Source organism: Glycine soja, chromosome 9 (assembly GCF_004193775.1).
Source record: "Glycine soja cultivar W05 chromosome 9, ASM419377v2, whole genome shotgun sequence".
Taxonomy (NCBI): domain Eukaryota; kingdom Viridiplantae; phylum Streptophyta; class Magnoliopsida; order Fabales; family Fabaceae; genus Glycine; species Glycine soja.
The window spans coordinates 42,843,266-42,864,052 of record NC_041010.1 but is presented as its reverse complement, the minus strand read 5'-3'; the positions used below and the strand labels follow the sequence as shown (position 1 = coordinate 42,864,052).

The following is a 20,787-nucleotide window of genomic DNA, read 5'->3' as shown; positions in this document are numbered from 1 at the left end:
TTTCATAATGATATTTGGAGACATTAATCTCTTCAACGCACCTATGATAACAATTACAATTGTATACAAAACACAAAAATGATATTTTTTTAAAAAAAAGTATAACTACTCCAATCTGCTATGTCCCCAAATTTCTTCACTAAGAAAACAATAAAAAATAAACCAAGGCCCCTAATTTCACCATAAAATTTATGGAAGAAAACTTGTTCTAGAAATGTGGTTGTTTTGAATACTGGTCATGATCTACAAACCAAAAAGCAAAAATGCATGTACATTTAATTACTCATTTGATCTACTTGCACAATCTTTATGTTTTAGTTCTTACATGTAGATATTACTCGTTTTAGTCTCCCCTCATACACTTTTTAACTAGTTTAATCCCAAAGCCTACACTTTTTTAACTAGTTTTAGTTTCTACACTATCTTTGATCTTAATTGGCTCCAAGCCTCTGACTTGCTAATACTTGCGTAGTGACATTTGTCTCCGCTAACAAAATAACAAGCAGAATGAGTATGCGGATTTAGATATCATAGATAGCAAGACAAGATTCCTTGATTCAAACAATAACAGAATTGTTTGTCGCGAGAATCTCTTTCCTTTTTCTATTCTTAATAGTTGTTTGTTTGTTTGGTGGTGGTGGTGGTTGTATTTGTTTTGGTTCCTAAAGAGATCATAAGATATTTGGAGACATTAGCCTCTTCAATGCACCTAGGGTAACAAAGTGCAATGTTCTGCTGTCCTTTTCCTAGACAAAAAGGTTATATTTCCATTAAGCTTCGAATGGATGCAGCATGCATCATGCAACTGACAAAAGAACATGATTTGTTTCCATAGATGGAGTCCTTTACAGGCATAGTTACAATTGTATACAAATCCAAAAATGAAATTTAAAAAACAAAAGTATAACCACACACCACTCTGCTATGCCCCCTAATTTCACCCTTAGATTCTACAATCAGCTCAGAAAAAAAAAATATGAAATCAACACCATTTGCAAACCGAAAAGCAAAACAGCAATTTCAAGATACAAACAAAATCTTCAATTCTGCCCTTCATTCCAGTATTTCAGCATCCTAAAACAAATTCAAGGGAGAAAATGAATAATCAAGAAGGAAGCACGGCAGACACTGTTAAAATAGATCGTGTGCTTCATCAGTCACTCAGCCTTCAACATCTTGTAGAATTGTTATCCTCTACTTGTTCTTCTGCATCATTATTATACCTTGGAACCCACCAAACTCTAACACTTCTGTCAAGGCTTCCACTGTACAACAAAAAGCCACCACCAATCCTATTAGGTGAAGCCTGCAAACACTTGACAGGCCCTTCATGACCACTTATGACCCCAACTTTACAAAGCTTACCAAAAGTCTCTCTCCTCCAAATCCCTATGGTTTTATCCGCTGATCCACTGCACAAAATCTCCCCCATTAAACACATACACAACACAGCCATCTCATGTGCCTTGGTCTCAGAAACCAGCTTCCAACAGCAACTCTCAAGCCCCTCCCACCCCATCACAAACCCATCAGACCCTCCTCCATAAACCCATTTCCCATCCTCAGAAACAACAACAGCATTAAAAGAAACATCTTTATGACCCTCCAAAACCCCCTTCAAACCATGCTCCTCCCCCTTTCCATCTTTTTTTCTCCCCCAAGCCTTAATCTTTCCATCCGCAGAAGCAGAATACATAACCCCTTTACACGCCACCAACCCATTGATAGCATCATCATGAGCCTTTATTGACTCCAAACACTTCAAATCCGAGAGCCTCCACACCTTAAGAGTCTTGTCCCACGACCCAGAATAAATAAAACCGTTATACACCGTCAAGCATGAAATGCTATCCGCGTGTTCAATCCACAAACGCTTGTGGTGCCTCCGGGTTTGGACATAGTTGCTCTGCTTCATGAACTTCCCCAAATAGTCCTTGGTTGTGGGAAGAGTGTCAACGAGCTTGAACACGTTCTCTGAGCTTCTTGACACCTTCCAAACTCTGATCCTGCTATCTTGGTGCGCGGTGAAGACCTTGTTCCCAACCGTTGCAAGTGCCTTCACTGATCCATCTCCTTGTCCGAACTTTGCAAATACCCTCAAATCTGGTTGCTGCCACACTATGATATCCTTACCCTGCGAGGCACTGAGGATGAACTCACCGCATAAGGCCAAGCATGAAACGGAGCCCACGTGTCCCGAGAGAACCGAGAGTGATCGGTGAGAGTGAAAGAAGCCGCCAGAAACTATGGGTATGGGTATGCGTTGGGAACAGAAGGGGCTCTCATCGCTCTCGCTGCTGATGCTGCTGCTGCTACAGCTACTGCTACTACAGCTGCTAGAAGTTGAAGGTGGTGTGTTCCAAAGTTTGGGTTTTAAATCCATTGGAGCGGAAAATTCGGTTTGGGCAACAAGGGAATTCATTGGAGGTAAGAAAACGGGTGGAAGGAAGGAGCGTTGTGGTGGAGAAGAAAATATATATATATATATATAGAGAGAGAGAGAGAGAGAGAGAGAGAGAGAGAAGGTGGTTCCTTGTTGACGAGGGAAATGCTATGTTATGTGAGAGTTAATATGATTGTATAGTGTTAAGAGGTGCAACGGCTACCTTGACTATAGATAGAGAGAGAAAGAGTGTTGTCATTTGTGGTATCTTTCTTGATGACCAATGCATTTCCTTTTGTAATGTTGCATTGCATTTATGAGTTGTTAGCACTTTTTGTGCCATTTTTTCCCACCAATTATTACCTGCCACGTCGAAAATGGCAAAAGCGCCCTGCTTACCTACTAAGATTCAACATATCTTCACTTCAGGGTTTTCTATTTTGCTGGTTTTGATCTTTATAACTGTTGATTGCAATAGCATTTGCATAATTAATTTCATTTATATATGTATATCGCATGTTGGGTTGGACTCACATCTTTGATATTTATCTGATTTTGAGAATAGAGTTTAATTTGAGAGTTTAGGAAAATATTACCTTATCTTCATAATGTTTTTTAGATTTATAGATATTATTTGTAGATTAGATATACTAGGCGGTATGACAATGAAATTTGTATTTTTGGATATCCGTTCAAATTCATTTCGATTTTAATGGAGAATACTTGAGTTGATCGGTACGGATTTGAGGGGATTATTCGATTTTTGTCGAGATCGGGATCGGGGACGGGGATGTCACTACCTGTCCCATATCCATTCTTGTATTCATCACGATGATGAAATTATTAAAATTTTATAGATTACTTGTTAATCTATTTTTATAATTTTTACATAATTTAAGATTCTTTTATTGGTAATTTTTGTAGACAAATGCACTGTAAATACAAGTCGTTAAAAATAAATATGTAACAATCAATTTTTTTAAAATCTAATTTTCAATATAATTTTTTTTTTAAAAAAAAAACTTTTATACAAATCTGAACAGAGGGCGAAACGAGAACGGAAATACCCCGCAAGTACGAAGATGAGGTAACAAATTTTAACTATTGAATATGTATATATATATATATGTTGGGGAGTTGGGATCAGGGGACTCCAGAGGCAACCCCTCCTCGCCCCATCCCCCATTGTCATGTCTGGATAGTAGTTTCTTATTTTAAAATTAGGATGTCATGTTTATAAATATAGAGCAAAGTTTATAGAGCATCCACAATGACAAATGATGGCGTGCAAAATTTTTAATTGAATAATTATTGAAAAATAATTTAAATTTTTAATTTTAAATTCCAAAGATATTATTTAAATTTAAAAGAATATTTAAATCTAAAGATATTATATTTAAATTAGAGATTAGTTTTTTTAGGATTAAAGCTTTAGATCTATAAATAAATATTTTTTGTATGAGAAGAATCATCACACCATCACTCTCTACACGAGAGAAATAATAAAAATGAATAAAATATTCATAAAGTCCATATATTCTCCTTTTCTAATTGCATCTCTAAAAAAAAAAACAATGTAAACCAATTAAAATTTTCTTTAAAATATAAATATTAAAGTAATTAATAGAGACTCTTTAAAATTAGTTAAAGTTGTGCTTGTACATTAATATTGCGCATTCCTGCTCAGGTAGCCATTGATTCTAGGAGTGAAGACAATTTGTGTTCTTGTGTGTATGGGATTTAGAAGACGGTTTTATGGTTAGTTGAATGATTGATTTACTCAATAGCTATCTCGTCTTCTGTTCATCGATCTATCCGTTCTATCAATAGCTTAAAGTGGTTAGTCGCATGGTATTCCCTTTCCCTTATTCATATTGAAATGCAAATATTTGCTTAGTCCATAGAAGAATATCTCCCTTCTGCTTTATGTCCCAACATTAATAGCTAAACCAACGAAGAAAAGTTTATTTGTGCCCAATTAGCAGCAGAATAAATGATAAAATAATTAAATTGCAAAAACAACAAAATGTATAAACATTATACTACTAACGAGTAGGCAAGAGCGTGTGTGAGAGAGATGATTAATGTGATTGGTAGAGAGCAACATTTTTTGTTGTTGTTAGTTCACAAGAATCCCGTCAACATAACTAACTCCACATATGTTTATTTATTAATTCATGAGAAATAACATAACAGACAGAAAAAAGTTACCAACTTTAATTTTCATACATAGATTTTTTTTAGTTTAACTTCTATATAGATTGCATAATTAGTGTAAAAAATTTCATGTCGATGGATTAAAAATTATGATTGATATGATTTTTAAGCTAATAGATGTAAAAACTGGTACACTTACTATAAATACAAATGTCATTTTATGATTTGAGGATGGGTAGAAGTTCTTTTACATTATACATGTATAAATTATTTTTTATTTTACTTTTTACTTTTAGGATTGTATTTTAATGTTTTGGAACTAAACCACACTGCCCGAGACCTATCCAAAAGATTAATTAACAAACGATTGATTGAAAGTGGTCGGCGGCAAACATCCATTCTTTTATTGTAACCACCACCGGTTTAATCTTCCATGACCACCTTACAAGAGAACAATGTGTCCCCAAAAAAAAAACTATATTTCATATTAGAATTTGTAAGTATACATTAGGATTGATTAGTATATCACCCTTAATAAAATTTATATGTCGAAGCTAGTATGGTATAATTTTGTAATTTTGTTAGTTAACCACTCTAAATAATACTATATAAACTGATTTGCTACAAAAATCTTATCTGTTCATTTCTTCCTCTATATGTATGTTTCATGGATACTAACTAATTACTTTTCTTAACTTCTGCATGGCTGATATTATGAGGAGAATAATTGGAAGCATTAATACTTAAGTTGGTGCAATAGGTGTGAGTTTGGTGAGCTGGTTTGGTATTTTAGCTAGGAAGAATAAATTTGCACAAGGATTGAACTGAGGTCTCTCTTTACATGAGGAGTGATAACTTTGTACTTGGAGAAGCTGTCGTTATCAAGCATTGTGACTTGTGACTTAAAGGAAGTTCCAGTAGCTAGCTTTTGTCTTTATCTCTCAGTACTTACAATTTAAGTTTATTGAAAGCTTTCAATTATAACTAAAGGATTAAGAATGAAAAACAGAATAAGGTGGTTTTAATTAAGACTAAGTATGCCTCAATGCTTTATGTGAAGTAACATGTTACGAGAGGGTCAATCCTTTTGAATTGTTAGACTTGAGAGTTTAAACTGTTTGGGCTGCTTCCATTCAATGATCAATAACAATTTACATTTGAGTAAGTTCCAAACAGCTGATTTGATTTAGATTAGGATATTTAAATAATACCTCACTATGAGAGGAATGCATTTGGACATTCCTTCCTGAAAACGTGAATATCTACTTTAGTCAACATAGGAAAATCTCTGCTTCTGATATATGGCACAACACTACTGGTTTAACATGTGGAAATTTAGTTTTAAATTTAATGAACTTGAGTGATGGCCACCTGGAGGAGCAGTAATATTAAAGTAAATTAATTTTAGAAAAAGGGTCAGAAAAAGGTTGGAAAGTGCAGCATACTTAATGTGATTTGGTTGAAAGCAACCATTTATGTTATTGTTAGCTCACATGAATCACATCAACACCACAAACTTGACTTGTTTTCTTACTTATAAACTAATGTGAATTACATGTGTATGAGAGATAACGAGAAAGGTGCTAACTTCTCTTATATATATATATATATATATATATATATATATATATATTCATTCGTAGGACCACGCAGGCTCTTATATAGATCAATAAAAGAAATAGTAACTGAATATGGTCGGCTAAGCATTGCATTGGTTCTTGTATACAGTATAATAATAAAATCTAACCAGGAACTAATATAAGATTATCTTAATTAAGAAACAAAGATATCACATAAATAATAAGAAGATTAAAATTCCTTAATTTGGATCTGCCTCCGAAGATTATGCCGACATGTCGGCGATGGTAAAGTATATAACCAAGTAAAACATTTTGGCAAGTAATATTTGTTAATAGGATTTTTCACTTTTGAGACCAAGCTTAGTGTTGTAATTTCTTTACAACATATAAGCAACGTGTAAACTATATAATGTATACTGTAAAAAAAAAAAAACACTATATATTGTATAATTTATTTAGGGAGAAAAAAGGGTTGATTTATTTATTTATTCTCTGCCTTAAGGTTGTTTAAATATATGCTCCTCCTCCTTTTAGATACCTTGTACATGCAAAAGAAGTCAATCACTGATGCTCGGGACTTGAAGAAAGCTCCAATATTGTGTATTGACTTGTCAGTATTAATGTTTTAAGAATACTACAGTATTTAAATTTTGTACTAATGTGTGCAAGAAACAAAATAAATGTCTCTATAGATTCCTTTATCCATGTTATTACATTATTTATAGAATTTATATTCCCATCCATGAGGAGAAATTCCATCGGAAGCTCACAGAGAAAACTAAGTAATTAACGTTGAAATACCACCAAATTTACATTATTGAATCAGGCTTTTATAATCGGATGTGGACAAGGACTTTAATATTTTGAAGTGTCATTTCATGAAAATTAAAAACATTCCATGATAGAAACCATTCGTATATAACAAAGGAACTTTGCATGGTAAAGCTACTTTTTTTTTTCTTTTCTGGGGAGCTTTGTATAGCAGGAATTTGCCTCACTTACATACCCAAAAAAATAAAAATTCAAGTGTTAAGAACTAATCAAGTGGTTGTTCTAAGAGGGCTTTACCTAAAAACCGAGGAAATTCTTTTGGGGGGGGGGTGGTCCGAAAATAACAGATCAACGGATCCTATACATGAGGCACTAAGAAGAATGCCCAAGAAAAGAATAAGGACCACTAGCCCAAATGGAAGAAGAGGGTCCCTAAGAAAGAAGGTGCGGAAAGTAAAAGCATTTGTATCCGCTTCTGATCTTGACCTTGGCCGTTGAGTAAAGAACCGGAAACATGGAGAAAAAGATACCTGTTTGGAAATAAACTAATAACAACTGCACAAATTAATTGATTGCTCATGATGATGAATGTTAATTATAGGTATGTTTGAATTTGCGGTGGGAGGTCTAAAAACATGTTTAAAAATAATATCAATGTTTGGTTATCCTTGAAAAATATGTTTAAGAATAAAATTTTACTTGCAAACTTAGTTCTGGAGAAGTTTGATCTTCTAGTAGGAAAAAGTCGCTGCAATGGCTGCAGAACAGAATGATGCATGGTTTGGTCCCGTATCTTGTAAATATTTGGATCACAAACTGTAGTCCTAAGATTTATGCAAAAGAAAGAGTTTAACCATGTGTTTTATGCATCAGAATCATATGACGTGAATCCAAAACGTGGGAAATTGGAAGCTAACATATGTTGGACGTGGGTGTTGGATAAAATTTCCTGACGTACCACGCATCCAAACACCCTATAAGAAAATAAAATGAGGATAAAATACATTGTAAAAACAAAATGAATTTTTCAACTCATAATTTGTCTCAAGAGACCATATATTTTACAAGTTATTTTATAAGTTTATAAACTTTGAATAACATAATCTTTTACACAATTATTTAATTATTTATTAATTTTTAAAATAAATATTTTAAAATAAATCAAACAATAATTTATAATTAAATGATGGTATAAAATTATTTTATAATCCATAAGTATTAGACTCATAACTTATTGGGGAACTAAGTCATCTTAAATACTTAAATGTTCATTTACTATATTTTTCTTGATTTTAAGTATTTGTGTTGACTATGGACCATGCTATTGGAATAATTTTTTAAGCAACAAGAGATAATGGATAGCCCTGAATGTTTTTTTTTTCTTACAAAAAGGGCCAAAGGCCCCCAAGAGAAAAGCTATACTCCACGCGGGAAGCAAGTCTGAATGACTGAATTACATCACAGCTAAAACTTGTAAAGAGATCAAAGAAGGAATAGAATAAAAAAACCACACAATCATTAGAACTAAGACTAAACTTGGCCAAGGTATCAGCCACTTGATTGGCTTCGCAAAAAGCACTGTATGTTATTATTGTTGTATGTTATTTCATCCTTCACATCATGAGAAGTAACACATGGTATATTAAGGTTGTTTCACACCTGCAAAACAAACGAAATTGAATGGAATGGATTAGGATGCAACTTTCACATCTAATTTAATTATTAGTACTATTAAGCAGCAGAAAATTAGTTGAAATTAAATTGATTTTATTTTTACCTCCACAGTTGGTTCCAGGGGGAATAGGATTTCCACAAAATTGAGCAACATAAAAACCATGTCCATATCCGGCAATTGCACAATATGCTTAGTTAATTGCTTACACACAAAAAAAATGTTCACGTTTTTTACGACGTTACAGCACCCATGCGATGGGTCTGTCTTTGGGCCTAGATTTCTCGACATAAGTAAGCACCACAATGACGTATCAAGCGCTGCATGTAACCATTGCAACCGACAACATCGTTGATGCTAGAAAGCATTAACATTCCGATGATGGCCAAAACCATGAGCCTGCTTTTGATCACCCTTGCCATTCTTTTAATATAGGTTTGTTTTTCTGACTCTTATGAATTGGGTTTGGGGAATGGAAGGAAGGGGTTTACATAAAATGGTTTGGTTTAGGCCATTTTTATTAATGAATAATGTAACTGGGCATGATTTGCTGTGTGCATGGGTTATATTCTACATAAATTTTGACTTTTGAATGAAAAGCGTGTGTAGGAGAGAATTACTTGTGAGCATGGAGCGTTTAGACTTTAGATTCATGTTGAATAACGTTGAAAGCACGTGAGCCTGCGGTTAAGACTGAAGAGGGAAGGTCCCACGTTGGAACGATTAAGAATAAGAAAAGTGATACACTGTTTTTTTTATTCTGAAAAGTAATCCACTGTGTAAATGGTCTAACAAACTTCTTTCTAACTCAAAGGATTTATAAATTTAATGTGTTCAATTCAATTTATTTTCACTTATTTTTATCAATTTTTAATAAATGATTATCTCTCTTAAATGAGGAAAAAAAAAACAAAATGTTTGGCCAAATTGATTCCAAGCCCAAGTATGAGTGATGATGCCAAACATATGTAGGTGTGTTTTGTTAGTAATGTGGAGGTTATTGCTTCTTGCACTTCTCATTTCATTATGAAAAACTCATTTTGGAAAGGACTTTCCATATTACAATGAAACTAGACACAGACCCGCGCGATGCACGGTTTATAAATAATTTACAAAATATTTAAATAAATAATTTGATAGATAAATAAAAATTAAAAATATAATTATTAATGATATTTTATATTATTGATGGCTAAATGAGTTAAAAAACTATGCATAAATTAAGATAATTTGTATTTATCCATATACTTATAAGGAAATATTTTAAAATTGAAGTATGACCACTCAACTAAAGTTAAGTAACATGAAAAGTAAGTGTTATACATAAATATTATAAGAGTAATATAAGAATAAAGTGAAATTGACATAATAAAACACATAATGTTAAAACGCATAATATGAAATATATATAATGAAAGGAAAATAGTCAACCATAACGTTAAAACACATAAAAATTATGCTAATAGAATTCCGAAAATTATTTGTTTAAATAGACTTTTTGTATTTATTTTCTTTTGCTGGCGACCTGTTGATGAATTTTGTTTTTTTGGATGTGCTTCTTTTTAAACTTTGAAGTAAGATTAGCTCTTCATCATCAGAGGATGTTAGAACAGTTTGTTTATTCGCCTTTCTCCTTAATGGACTTTCTGAGATTGAATAAACTTCATTTGATGATAAAGATGTATCTTTTGACTTCTTGGATGCTTGTAGCTTGGAGCTTTTGCTTATGACATATTTTTTTTCCACATCTTTCATTAATGGACTTCCTGAGATTGAATAAACTTCATTTGATGATAAAGATGCATGTTTTGACTTCTTGGATGCTTGTAGCTTGGAGTTTCTTGGATGCTTGTAACTTGTAGTTTGGACCTATTGTTAGAATTTATGAAATTAAGGCGGTGAAATGAAATTTCATGAAGCAGCATATATATAATAAGCATGTGTATACATTAACAAATATGGAGATAAATAAATTAACAAAAATGTATAATGACTTTATTTGTTAAAAGAGGAAGGCGAGTCTTAAGTAACCATGATTGTATAATATCCTTGGAAAAGGAAAAGTTGTGTTACTACATTTGGACAATTATCTTAATATTGAGAAAAGATTGTGATATTCATAACCAACTCCTTGAACTCTTGGAGGTGAAATAAAATTTCATGAAGCAACATATATAATAAACATGCGTATACATTAACAAATATGAAGATAAATAAATTAACAAAAATATATAATGACTTTATTTGTTAAAATTAGCGTATTTTAAGTTTCTAGGTGATACACATTCAAATGTTGATCTGATGCCTTTGAGTTATACCTCTAACTCTTATGCTTATTTTTCTCCAAGACCGTGTTCTGTTCTGGCAACCAAGGACTAACAATATATTTTAAAATGTCTACATGTATCCCTAAAGTGAGACAATGTGATTATTTAAACAAAGAAACATTCTGAAGACACAAATTCATCAACCTTATTAATTAAACCTAACAAAAGTTCACATTCATTTAAAATTATATAAAACACTAATAGTTCAACTTTCACACAAGAGTGTGTGCGTGTCTGTGCATTTGGTTTCTGACTTATAAAATGTCAATATTAAAGAAGAGGACAAAAATCAAACACTTATGTCTATTAGATTTGAATTTAAATTCCAATGACTAATTTGAATTTGAATTTGAATTTAATACAAAAAACAATTTGCATATAAAAAAATACAAATTGTTTACATATCATCATTTGGAAATCTCCTTCTTCTTTTCAAGTTATATTGTGCTTTTGCAATGTCTACCCTATTTTCATATTTTTGTATCTATATTTTGAATATTTTTTAGCAGGATTATTTTTTACAACGGGAAAATCTACACATAAAAAAAAATATATCACAAAAGTGAAAATAAAAATCAACAAAACTCAGTATAAAGTCTTGCCTATGTGTAAGACCAAAACTTTCAAGTATGCGATTGTGGAGAGGCTCTCACTAACAATGCAGTATGCGATTGGGGGAGTGTCCTGCGATTCGGTCTTTCATGTGAAGATGCTTGCACATTCCCAAATTCGTTTGACCGAGTTTTTGTCGAGTATCGTACGATTCAGAGGGTCTGATCGAGGTTTCGTGGAAGAGGCTCGCACAATCCCAAATTTATCTAATTGATGTTACTGTCGGTTGCCATATGTTATTGGAGGTCCTGCGATCCGGTCTTTGATGTGAACATGTTCACGAAATACTACTGCTATAGCATCATCATAATCGCGAACATAGAATCTCTAATATTCACGAAAATCTAAAGAAAGTGATCAAATTTCAGAAGGTTCTTCTGTGCTGAAAATCTAGGAGAGGACGAAGTTGTATGTGAAAAACCTTGAGATGAAGAGTAGGTACGTAGAAGGGAATGCAGAAGACTGGGGCATTTGAAGGTTGTGAGTATTACTCAATAGAAGAATGCTCTTCTTCCACATCATGATTTTCGTTGATGTGACAACATAATATGGAATAACTCAGTTTTTATATATTATAAATAGATGTGCATGAAGCAATAAAAGAAGTACATGAAGTCTTATCCTTACGTGGAAAGGTAAAAATTGTTCTAGACTAAAACTATTGATTAAGTGATCTAAACGAGCCATAAAATAACGAGTTGTTGAATCAAGTTAATTTCAAATTGTGAGAATGAATTGATGCTAGTCAATTCAAATTGTTGACCAATAAAAAAAAGTCAATTCAAAATTAATAATGATTATAGAGCTTTTATCATTTTTTTATAAGCCAAATATACTTTCTCAGTGATAATCTTTATATAAAAAGTTCCATCCACTTTCAACTTTCTCAATCTCAGAGTAATAATGGCTTGTACATCATTGATGAATACGACAGTAGCTTATGGAGGCACTTCCTAATAGTACTCCTAGCAATGCTGAATACTTATTATCAGCCAGAAAGAAACAATCAAAACCCGTTTTTGAACATGCATGCTTGCATTGTTTATTATGATTATATGATACCCATTTGGGCAGCACTTAAATTTTAGGAGATGAACCTTAACTTGTATGATTTGATTGTCTGTAACACTTATCAATGATCATTGGAACTTACTATTATTACATCTCATCTTGTATATAAGTTTTGTAAAATTAATCCACGTGCCTTAGTTGATGGTTGGAAACTAGATTTGTATTTGCTTGAATTGCTTCGAGCTGTTCTTATTTGTTCTTTCACACTACCACATGTGAAGTCGTGTTTAAACATTTGCATTGCTGTGCATGTGTGTTACATTCTTCAATTCTATCAGACCATGGGTGCGCTCCTCAATTCATCTTAAGATTGTCAATAATAAAAAGGCTTACTTGTGAATGTCATTAAAAAGAACTTCCATCCAGATTTGGACAAGAAATACAGATGTTAAAGCTACAAGAATTCATAGTCTAAACAAAATTACAACCATATACAGTATCAAGAGTGAAATTGTTGGTCTGTAGATCTCCTTTGCCTTCCAATAACATCTGTTTGTGTATTTGTCTGTATGTCTCTATTTATAATATACCTTTCACTTATGTATGCTTTCTATCTTGAGAGAGCTGTTACTTTGTGATGTGGAAACTGTCCTTAACTTCTCTTGTATCTGAGATGACAAACTACAATGAAGTAGATGATAGTCAAATATAATTTGTAAAATGATCCACTAAGAAATCTGGTAGCAATATAGAAACAGACGTAAACTGAACGGGTTAAAAATTTAATAAACTCTGTTCATTTCCTGTTACTATGGAGGCGAGTGAGATTGGAACATAAGCATATAAACACTAACCTCCAAGTTTAAATCATTCCTCGTAGCATGTGCTCTTAAATAGCCAAACTCTGAAATCCTTTTCAGGCTCCAGCTCTCCACCTGTCAACGCAAGAAAACATAAAAGATTGCTTAGTAGAAAATCATAAGCACTATCCTGAAGATTTGGATGTATATATGAAAAAATTATGCTTGCATGCAGAGAAAATATAGAAAGTGTGGAGGGTTGAGAAGGGATAATTACATTGTTTGAGAACTTGTCTAAGGTGAAGCCAGCCATGCCAATGACAGCATGCACAGGGGCACTGTAATTTCTGCCATCATATGTGTCCATCCCATTTTTATCTTTTGTAGGCATGGATTTACATTCATTTTGAAACACGGAACAAGTTCTCTCATAATTGTGCACATGGCCGAAAAGAACCAAGTCAACCTGTTTCATGTTCACAATACAGTCAATTACTACAAGCATGTCAATGAACTGTACACAAGGTCTAAGGAGCTTCATTTATTTGCTAACCTTATTTTCTAATAGCAATGGCTCCACAGCTTTCATAAATTTGTTTTCAGAAGGTACGAATCCATGGTTGGTGGTGTACATCGGTCTATGTCTGCACGTGAAAATGTCATGCATATGCTTAATAGATTAGATCCATTGATGCTTTGAAGTTGAGATTACCAACTCTTTAAAATTTTGCACAACTCGCTTACCCCATGAAGATTAGCCAAGGTGTTTTCTGTCGATTAACTGATGTCATGTCCTTTTGCATCCACACATACTGCAATAGGGAAGTTACACATATTATGTAACTATTCAATTGAACTAGAAATATAAGAAACAGAATAATGGCTTCCCTCATTTTACCTGCTCAGAATTCTCTGACCAGGCATGCTCAGTTGATATTACTGTGAAATGAACACTTCCTTGTTCAATTGAGTACCAAGGCTTATCCTTTGCTGAAGTTGGCATTGGAAAGTATGTTTCATAAGGCACTCCACATTCCCCACCAGAGTCAGGAGTAACATATACTGAACCAGAATCTATATAATCCCTAAGTATAAACAAGAAGTTTAGAAATGATACCGTACCATATTTTTGTTTCCTATTTTTCATCAAATTTACTCTTTTATTCAGTTAGGAGTATTTTTTTTCTTCTATTTTATCTTTCTATTTGCTTTTGTATGCCTTATTCAAAACAAAATAAAATAAAAATACAATGCTTCAGTTAGGAGTATATGAATTAATAAAGTGCATTAAATTTTGAAAATTAAGTAATCAATTATTTTACTGGAAATTAAGTAATGAATAATGATTTTGTGGGAACTTTTGTCTAAACTGTTCAAGTAATGTAGATATTTGAGGAAAATGTTCGTTGGACAGAATTATCATTTGTGTGGGTGTAATACCTCTCATGGTTCCCTATTGCTGTCATATAAGAAATCCTGGAAGCTACTGGGTTGATAAGGTGAAGAAAGTAATCCCATTCTGCTAGAAAACCTGTTGCATAGCTTATGTCTCCGATGTGAAAGACTGAATTTATATTGTTGGAATTTACATCATTGGCTATGGCTTTAATCACAGAAAGAGCTCCTGGCTGTTGGAGAAACAAGACAAGAGCTGGTCAGTACAAAGTACCTAAACCTTACACCACTAGCCAAATCATAGTGGCCTATCCCAATATGCATCTGAAATCTAAATGCTAATATATTTGAAGTAACAGTTTACCTGAATGTAGTGTTCTTCTGAAGCATCAAGAGGAGTCTTGCCCATATCACCAAATGCAATGAATCTGAGCTCATCTAATCCTCCAGCGGGTGGAGTTGAAAATTTGATTTCTTCACTCCAACCAACGGAGCCACTGAACCATAAGCAGAAGGAAAATCAACTTATTTAATGACTTAAATCTCAATTATTGAAATCATATTCAGATAAGATTATTAATGTATCTAAAAATGACTAAATAGATATTTTCTCAAACTATAAGCTCAATTTATTCCATAAAGTTCATACCTTCCATATCTGTAGGAGAAGGTGCTTGAAGGCTTAAGTCCAGTCATAAGTGCTGAGTGGATGTATCCTGGATCATGCCATCCGAAATCCTTAGCAGGACTTGGCAGCGTAGAACCTGTCAATTTTGGATGGAAACGAACAATGGGTAAAACCATTCTAAAACAATTATGAAAATCTGGTTTATCATTTGCCAATAATGTAAAGAACTACTTCACTCTATATGAGTAGGGAAAAGTAAAGCACTCACTGCACATATCATCCTGTGAAAATGTAGTGACTGCTGAAGTAACTGTTTTTCCATTTCCATATTGGATTTGCTGAGGCTCCTTGTCTCCACTAACCCATGTCAATCTCATCTGCAACACCAAATCACATTTGAGATTAAGAATAGATGAACAGAGAAGATTAGAAGCAGAAAGAGTTGGTTGCTACTTACTGATGTTCCAGTTGAATCTATGCTTGAAATATGTCCATAGAGTGGCCTCTTAGGATTAGCAAAGCTCACAGGCGTGGACCTTCCCACAAGGCATGGTTTCACGAATCCACCAGAGAAGAACACGAACTCGATGTCACTTCTAATGTTGATAACATGAAACTGTAGTGAACCACTGCATGTTGAGACATCACATTTCCCATTTTGGAATGTCTTACATTCTTTCTTTTTGCAACTGAGGTAATTTGGATCATTTTTCATGTATTGTGCCTGCGTTTTTGGTAAATCCGATTGTACCACATTTATTAGTACAACATATAGGGCATTTACATGAACTCAATGCTTGAGAGAATTTTTTACTCAAGAAGGAATTCCTAACATATTAGAATTGATTCATAAATTACAAAATTATTTAGTTTTCAAATAGAAATTTTTTAAGAACTGAGAATCTGAGATAGGTGAAATTCACCTTCGATCCCTTAAATCCACACACACACGCAAGTAATGCCAATAATTATTGCCCAAACCTCATTTTCGATGTATTAATCATTAATATTAGTACTCTACTACATTGTTTTTTATTAAGGAACCCATTCACGTGGCTTCAAATCTTCAACTTGTAGTTTTCAAGATTGTCCAGTTTTTCTGCTTTTGGACTTCTCACCAAAACCACATTAGCAAAATCAACATCACAAAGAACACATACACCCAAACACAAATAGTGCCCAAAAACTATTACCTAAACTTCACTTTCGATGTACTAATCACTAATTAATGTTAGTGCTTTCTTGCCTTTTATTAAAGAATCCACTCATGGAGCTTCAAATCTACAACTCGTAGTTTTCAATCTTGTCCAATATTTCTGCTTTTGGACTTACCACCAAAAGCACATTAGCAAAATGTACATCACAAAATTAATAAATAAAAAGGGAAAAGAAAAGAACACATTTATATAAGAAATTTTGTTTTTGACAATGTAACCAAATCGATCTAGTGCTAAAATAACCGATTACGTGCTTATTAACGACAATCAACTACACTTGCAGGGAGAAAAGATAATCAGGTGGAAGCATCAAATCCAACAGATCATCAGAATGCTACTGTCCAGAGCAATTAGAAATGCATAAATTTGTAGATAATAACGAATACGAATATGCCTTTATTCCGGCCTCACCAAAAATAAATAAATTAACCAAATGAGTAGATCTCTCATATGGGAACCAAAATAAATTATATCATAATACTATCTTTGAGCTTGCAATAACAATAACAGATTGCGTGAACGTAAGTCACTTCGAGAATGCCTTCAAAATAGCTCAATTCTAACATCCATTTTTGGCTTTAATGCCCCTAGGTGATGTTTCAGATTCTTGTTTGACGTACGAAAAGAAACAACAATAATATTTTATTTACACTTAAATTAAAAGGGCTAAATTGGTGCACTTATAATGCTTAAATTAAAACAACAATGCCTTCAAGATAGCTCAATAGCTCAATTTTTTCTTTGTTTTTTCTTATCACACGAAATCTAAATTAAAAGGACTAAAGGTGCACTTATAATGTTTAACACTTTTCATACACACACAAACTGAAATTTGAACTTTATTTTATGTTAAATATTATTGTTGACAAGAGCGCGTGTTTAGTTCGACTTCCAGACACATTGAATCCACCTCAAGTTGAAAGCTACTTTACGTAACTTCTATATTTTTTTCTCCTTAGATTTGAAGTAAAAATTGAGAATACTTGCATTTTTAACGTCAATTCAAACAAACTGGGATTTAATCCAAGGAGAAAAGACTGTTCCAAAAAAAAAAAAAAAACGTTTTTGTGAGTGTAATCCCAGTGCATCATGTGAGGAACTAAAGGGAACATTATTTATTTCCACATCTATCTATCTGATTTTGACGCGTCAATATCTAAATGATTACGTGCAAGACGTATTTTCTAAAATCAAGCAATTGACCATTTTGATGTGTTTGATTACAAGAGTAGACAAGATTGGATATCACTATGTTTAAAAAATTATAAATACTATATTTTACCTATTGGGTTGACACTATTTATTAAGATGTAGCACTGAAAGTACGAAGGAAACGAGCCAAATTTGGATTGCAAAAATACTAAGTAACTAGTATATGATGTAGGGGGTTAGTATGATGGCATGTGAAAATTTCAAATGAGACAATTTTTTACCACTCGTTCATTTGTGTAATGTGTAAAGCTAAACAATTCAATACACAGAGATAAATGCAATGGAGGAGGACAAAGCAAAAACGTTATCATGGATTGAGTTGAAACCTTAAAAAAGACGTCCAAGTTATGTACACAAGTAAAGCAACCGCAAACACTAGAAAATGTTACACATGGACACGGTTGCACCCTTTGATTTCGAAATGAAGGCTAGAAATGAATTCAATTAGGGGCGAGATAGATTGCGAAAAGCAAAGCGTGAGCGAACATATACAGTTGGAGGATGCTTGCCACTTGTCCGTATGGAAAAGTCCAACTAAACTTTTTTGAGAAAGAAAGAGAGTCTATGCATGATTTGTGGTATGTGCCAACAATAACCAATTAATGCTAATTTACTAGCATTAATGAATCATAGGAATGGGCTTTTTCATAAATATCTCATTTATGAATATGATTTCAACATGATTTTGTTAGGAATTCTTAATTCTTTATAAATAATTTTGTTTTATATGTAATCAACCTTTCAAAGTAAATAAATAAAGAGAATGATAAAGTTTCATATTAATTACAATGTTATTGTTTCCACAAATTTTTTAAATCAATGCAGTTAATTAAGTTTGTGTCAAGTTATGGTTGATGTGATATTACGCCAAATCATCTATGAATTGACAAAATCAATAAGCAAAAAACTTGGTAGTAATTGATAAAATGTCAAAATAATAAATTTAAAAAAAAGAATAATACTCATCCATTATATTAGAAAATTATAAATAACATATATGATAGAATTAATTGCTTTTTCTTAATTTATGTGTTATAACCTTGAACAATAGATGAAAAAAATAAAGTTATTGATGTCATATGTTAATTAATAAAAGATTAAATTAATAGAAAGTGTTATTAAAAGTAAATTAGAGTAAGTACTAAAATTAATTACTCTAAAATATATATGTTTTTGGTCACATTAATATACTATGATTTCTTTTTCTTTTGAGTTGATAAAATGGTAAGAAGGCTTAAAGAATTACTGTGCAGTTAGTAAGCAAACCTGATTTTGGATAGGAAGATTGAAACATGTGCATGATAAAGAAATACATTTCCAAGAATATATATATATATATCATGTAAATATTTTATTATACAGGGACTAATATTTTTTATATCAATATAAAAGGATTGATATGATTGACACTAAGTGAATGTTTATTTTTTATTTAAAAACCCCTGCAATGCTAATCGATAATAAAGATACTAATTAAGAAATTTAAAATAAATTTTTTTATTAAAATTCACATTGAAAGTGTATTGGAAATAATAGAATATATGTAATGTCAAATTTTAATTAAAATTTATCATTTAAAATTTTTTAATCAGTATCTTAAAGACAATAACGAACAAGACCCTTAAATTATATACTAGAAGATACAAGAAGAGTTAATGAAAAACAACGACAATGCAAAATTACAAATAAATGGAAAAGACCAACTAATAAGCTTGAAAGGGGAGAGGGATGGACTAGTTGGAGATAAGGTGGTTGAAAATGGAGAACAAAGGTATTAATAATTTGGCAAACAAGTAAGTTTTGCACCATATACCCAACAAAGATAATAGGTGCGGCATTAATGAGGTATGCCATGAACAGTATCATGAATGCACGTTGTTCCATTCACTATTTATTTATTTTATGCATTTTCCCTTATGTTGTGAAAGATATTTTAGTTTAGGCTAGCTGGATATGGCACAACTCTCGGTGAATAAATTAATGACATACGGTGGAAGAAAATGATTGTAACAAATGTGGAGCATTAATATAATTTGAAGGCAAAATAGAAGAAAAGTAAAATACTACAATACTAAAGCGTGTGTGTGCATGAACATAGTTACCTTGACAGGGTAATGGCAAAGCAGAGGAAGCTTGGCCGTATCACCAGTTTGCAGATAGTAGACCTCATTCAGAATACAATTTTTCACACTGCATGTACAATGAAAGAAAAACCAAGTTGTTATTATTGGTTAAAACTCCATTATCTATAATCACATATTACAAATAAGTATACTACAACTCAATTCTTACTCAGAAGTGGAAGGTGAGATCATAGCAACCCAATCACCGGCTGAAGGACTGGAAACCCCGGTGACAGTGACCGTCACGAACTCGTCATCCGAAAAACTAGAATTTGAGGTGACATTGACTTTAACAAAGGGATTTGAAGCAGAACAACCCTTCAAAATTCGTCTGTTTATCATTCTGAAATCTGATACCGCTGTGAAATTGCTGTGTAGGACTGTGGTGTTGGTAACCACAAAGTCCAAGAGTGAGGGAGTGAGAGTTTCAGAGGTTGAACAACTAAGGCTAAGGAACAAAACAAGTAAAATTGATACATGTTTCAGAACCCAATTACTGGAAGAAAAAGAATAAGAAGGCATGATGAGTCTGCAAGGAAGAAAAGAAAGGAGGCCTTGGTTTTGGGTTTATCGATGTTGGAACAAACTTTCCCTCTCTTAAATACTAGTGAGTAGTAATTGTTATCAGTCTTAGGATATGTTTTCAAAGTGAGAAATGCTGCTTTTATAAGGAAAATAAAGCAGTTATGGAGCAATTGAGGATCCCCTGATTAATTATATGGATTGTGATGCTTGATACTAGTAAGGATTTTAAGATATCAAGAAGTCTAACTTATTATTAATGTAAAAGTAAAAGGGTAAAGATTTTAATATTAGGAAGGAGAAGGGTACGTTCGTGGGGAGTGTCTGTTTTGATGTGTATTGTAGTACCAATTTTCCCTATTAATCGGTTGTGTTTA

The 20,787-nt window shown here is 32.7% G+C and overlaps 2 protein-coding genes across 2 annotated transcripts; both read right to left on the bottom strand.

Moving 5' to 3' along the window:
• Positions 1 to 806: 806 nt before the first annotated feature.
• On the bottom strand, positions 807 to 2,650 carry LOC114367162 (protein JINGUBANG-like). The gene has a single exon (XM_028324271.1). It carries the CDS (start codon positions 2,420 to 2,422, stop codon positions 1,169 to 1,171), a length of 1,254 nt encoding a protein of 417 aa, XP_028180072.1. The 5' UTR covers positions 2,423 to 2,650; the 3' UTR covers positions 807 to 1,168.
• Positions 2,651 to 12,794: 10,144 nt separating this feature from the next.
• Positions 12,795 to 20,588, bottom strand: LOC114367089 (probable inactive purple acid phosphatase 27). Its single transcript, XM_028324186.1, has 13 exons — positions 20,058 to 20,588; positions 19,868 to 19,955; positions 15,794 to 16,060; positions 15,605 to 15,713; positions 15,358 to 15,472; positions 15,073 to 15,205; positions 14,754 to 14,941; positions 14,212 to 14,398; positions 14,058 to 14,125; positions 13,867 to 13,957; positions 13,591 to 13,779; positions 13,368 to 13,448; positions 12,795 to 13,194 (listed from the first exon to the last, which is right to left on the bottom strand). The coding sequence occupies exons 1-13, from the start codon at positions 20,408 to 20,410 to the stop codon at positions 13,141 to 13,143; spliced, it is 1,923 nt and encodes a 640-aa protein (XP_028179987.1). The 5' UTR covers positions 20,411 to 20,588; the 3' UTR covers positions 12,795 to 13,140.
• Between the last annotated feature and the right edge of the window lie 199 nt (positions 20,589 to 20,787).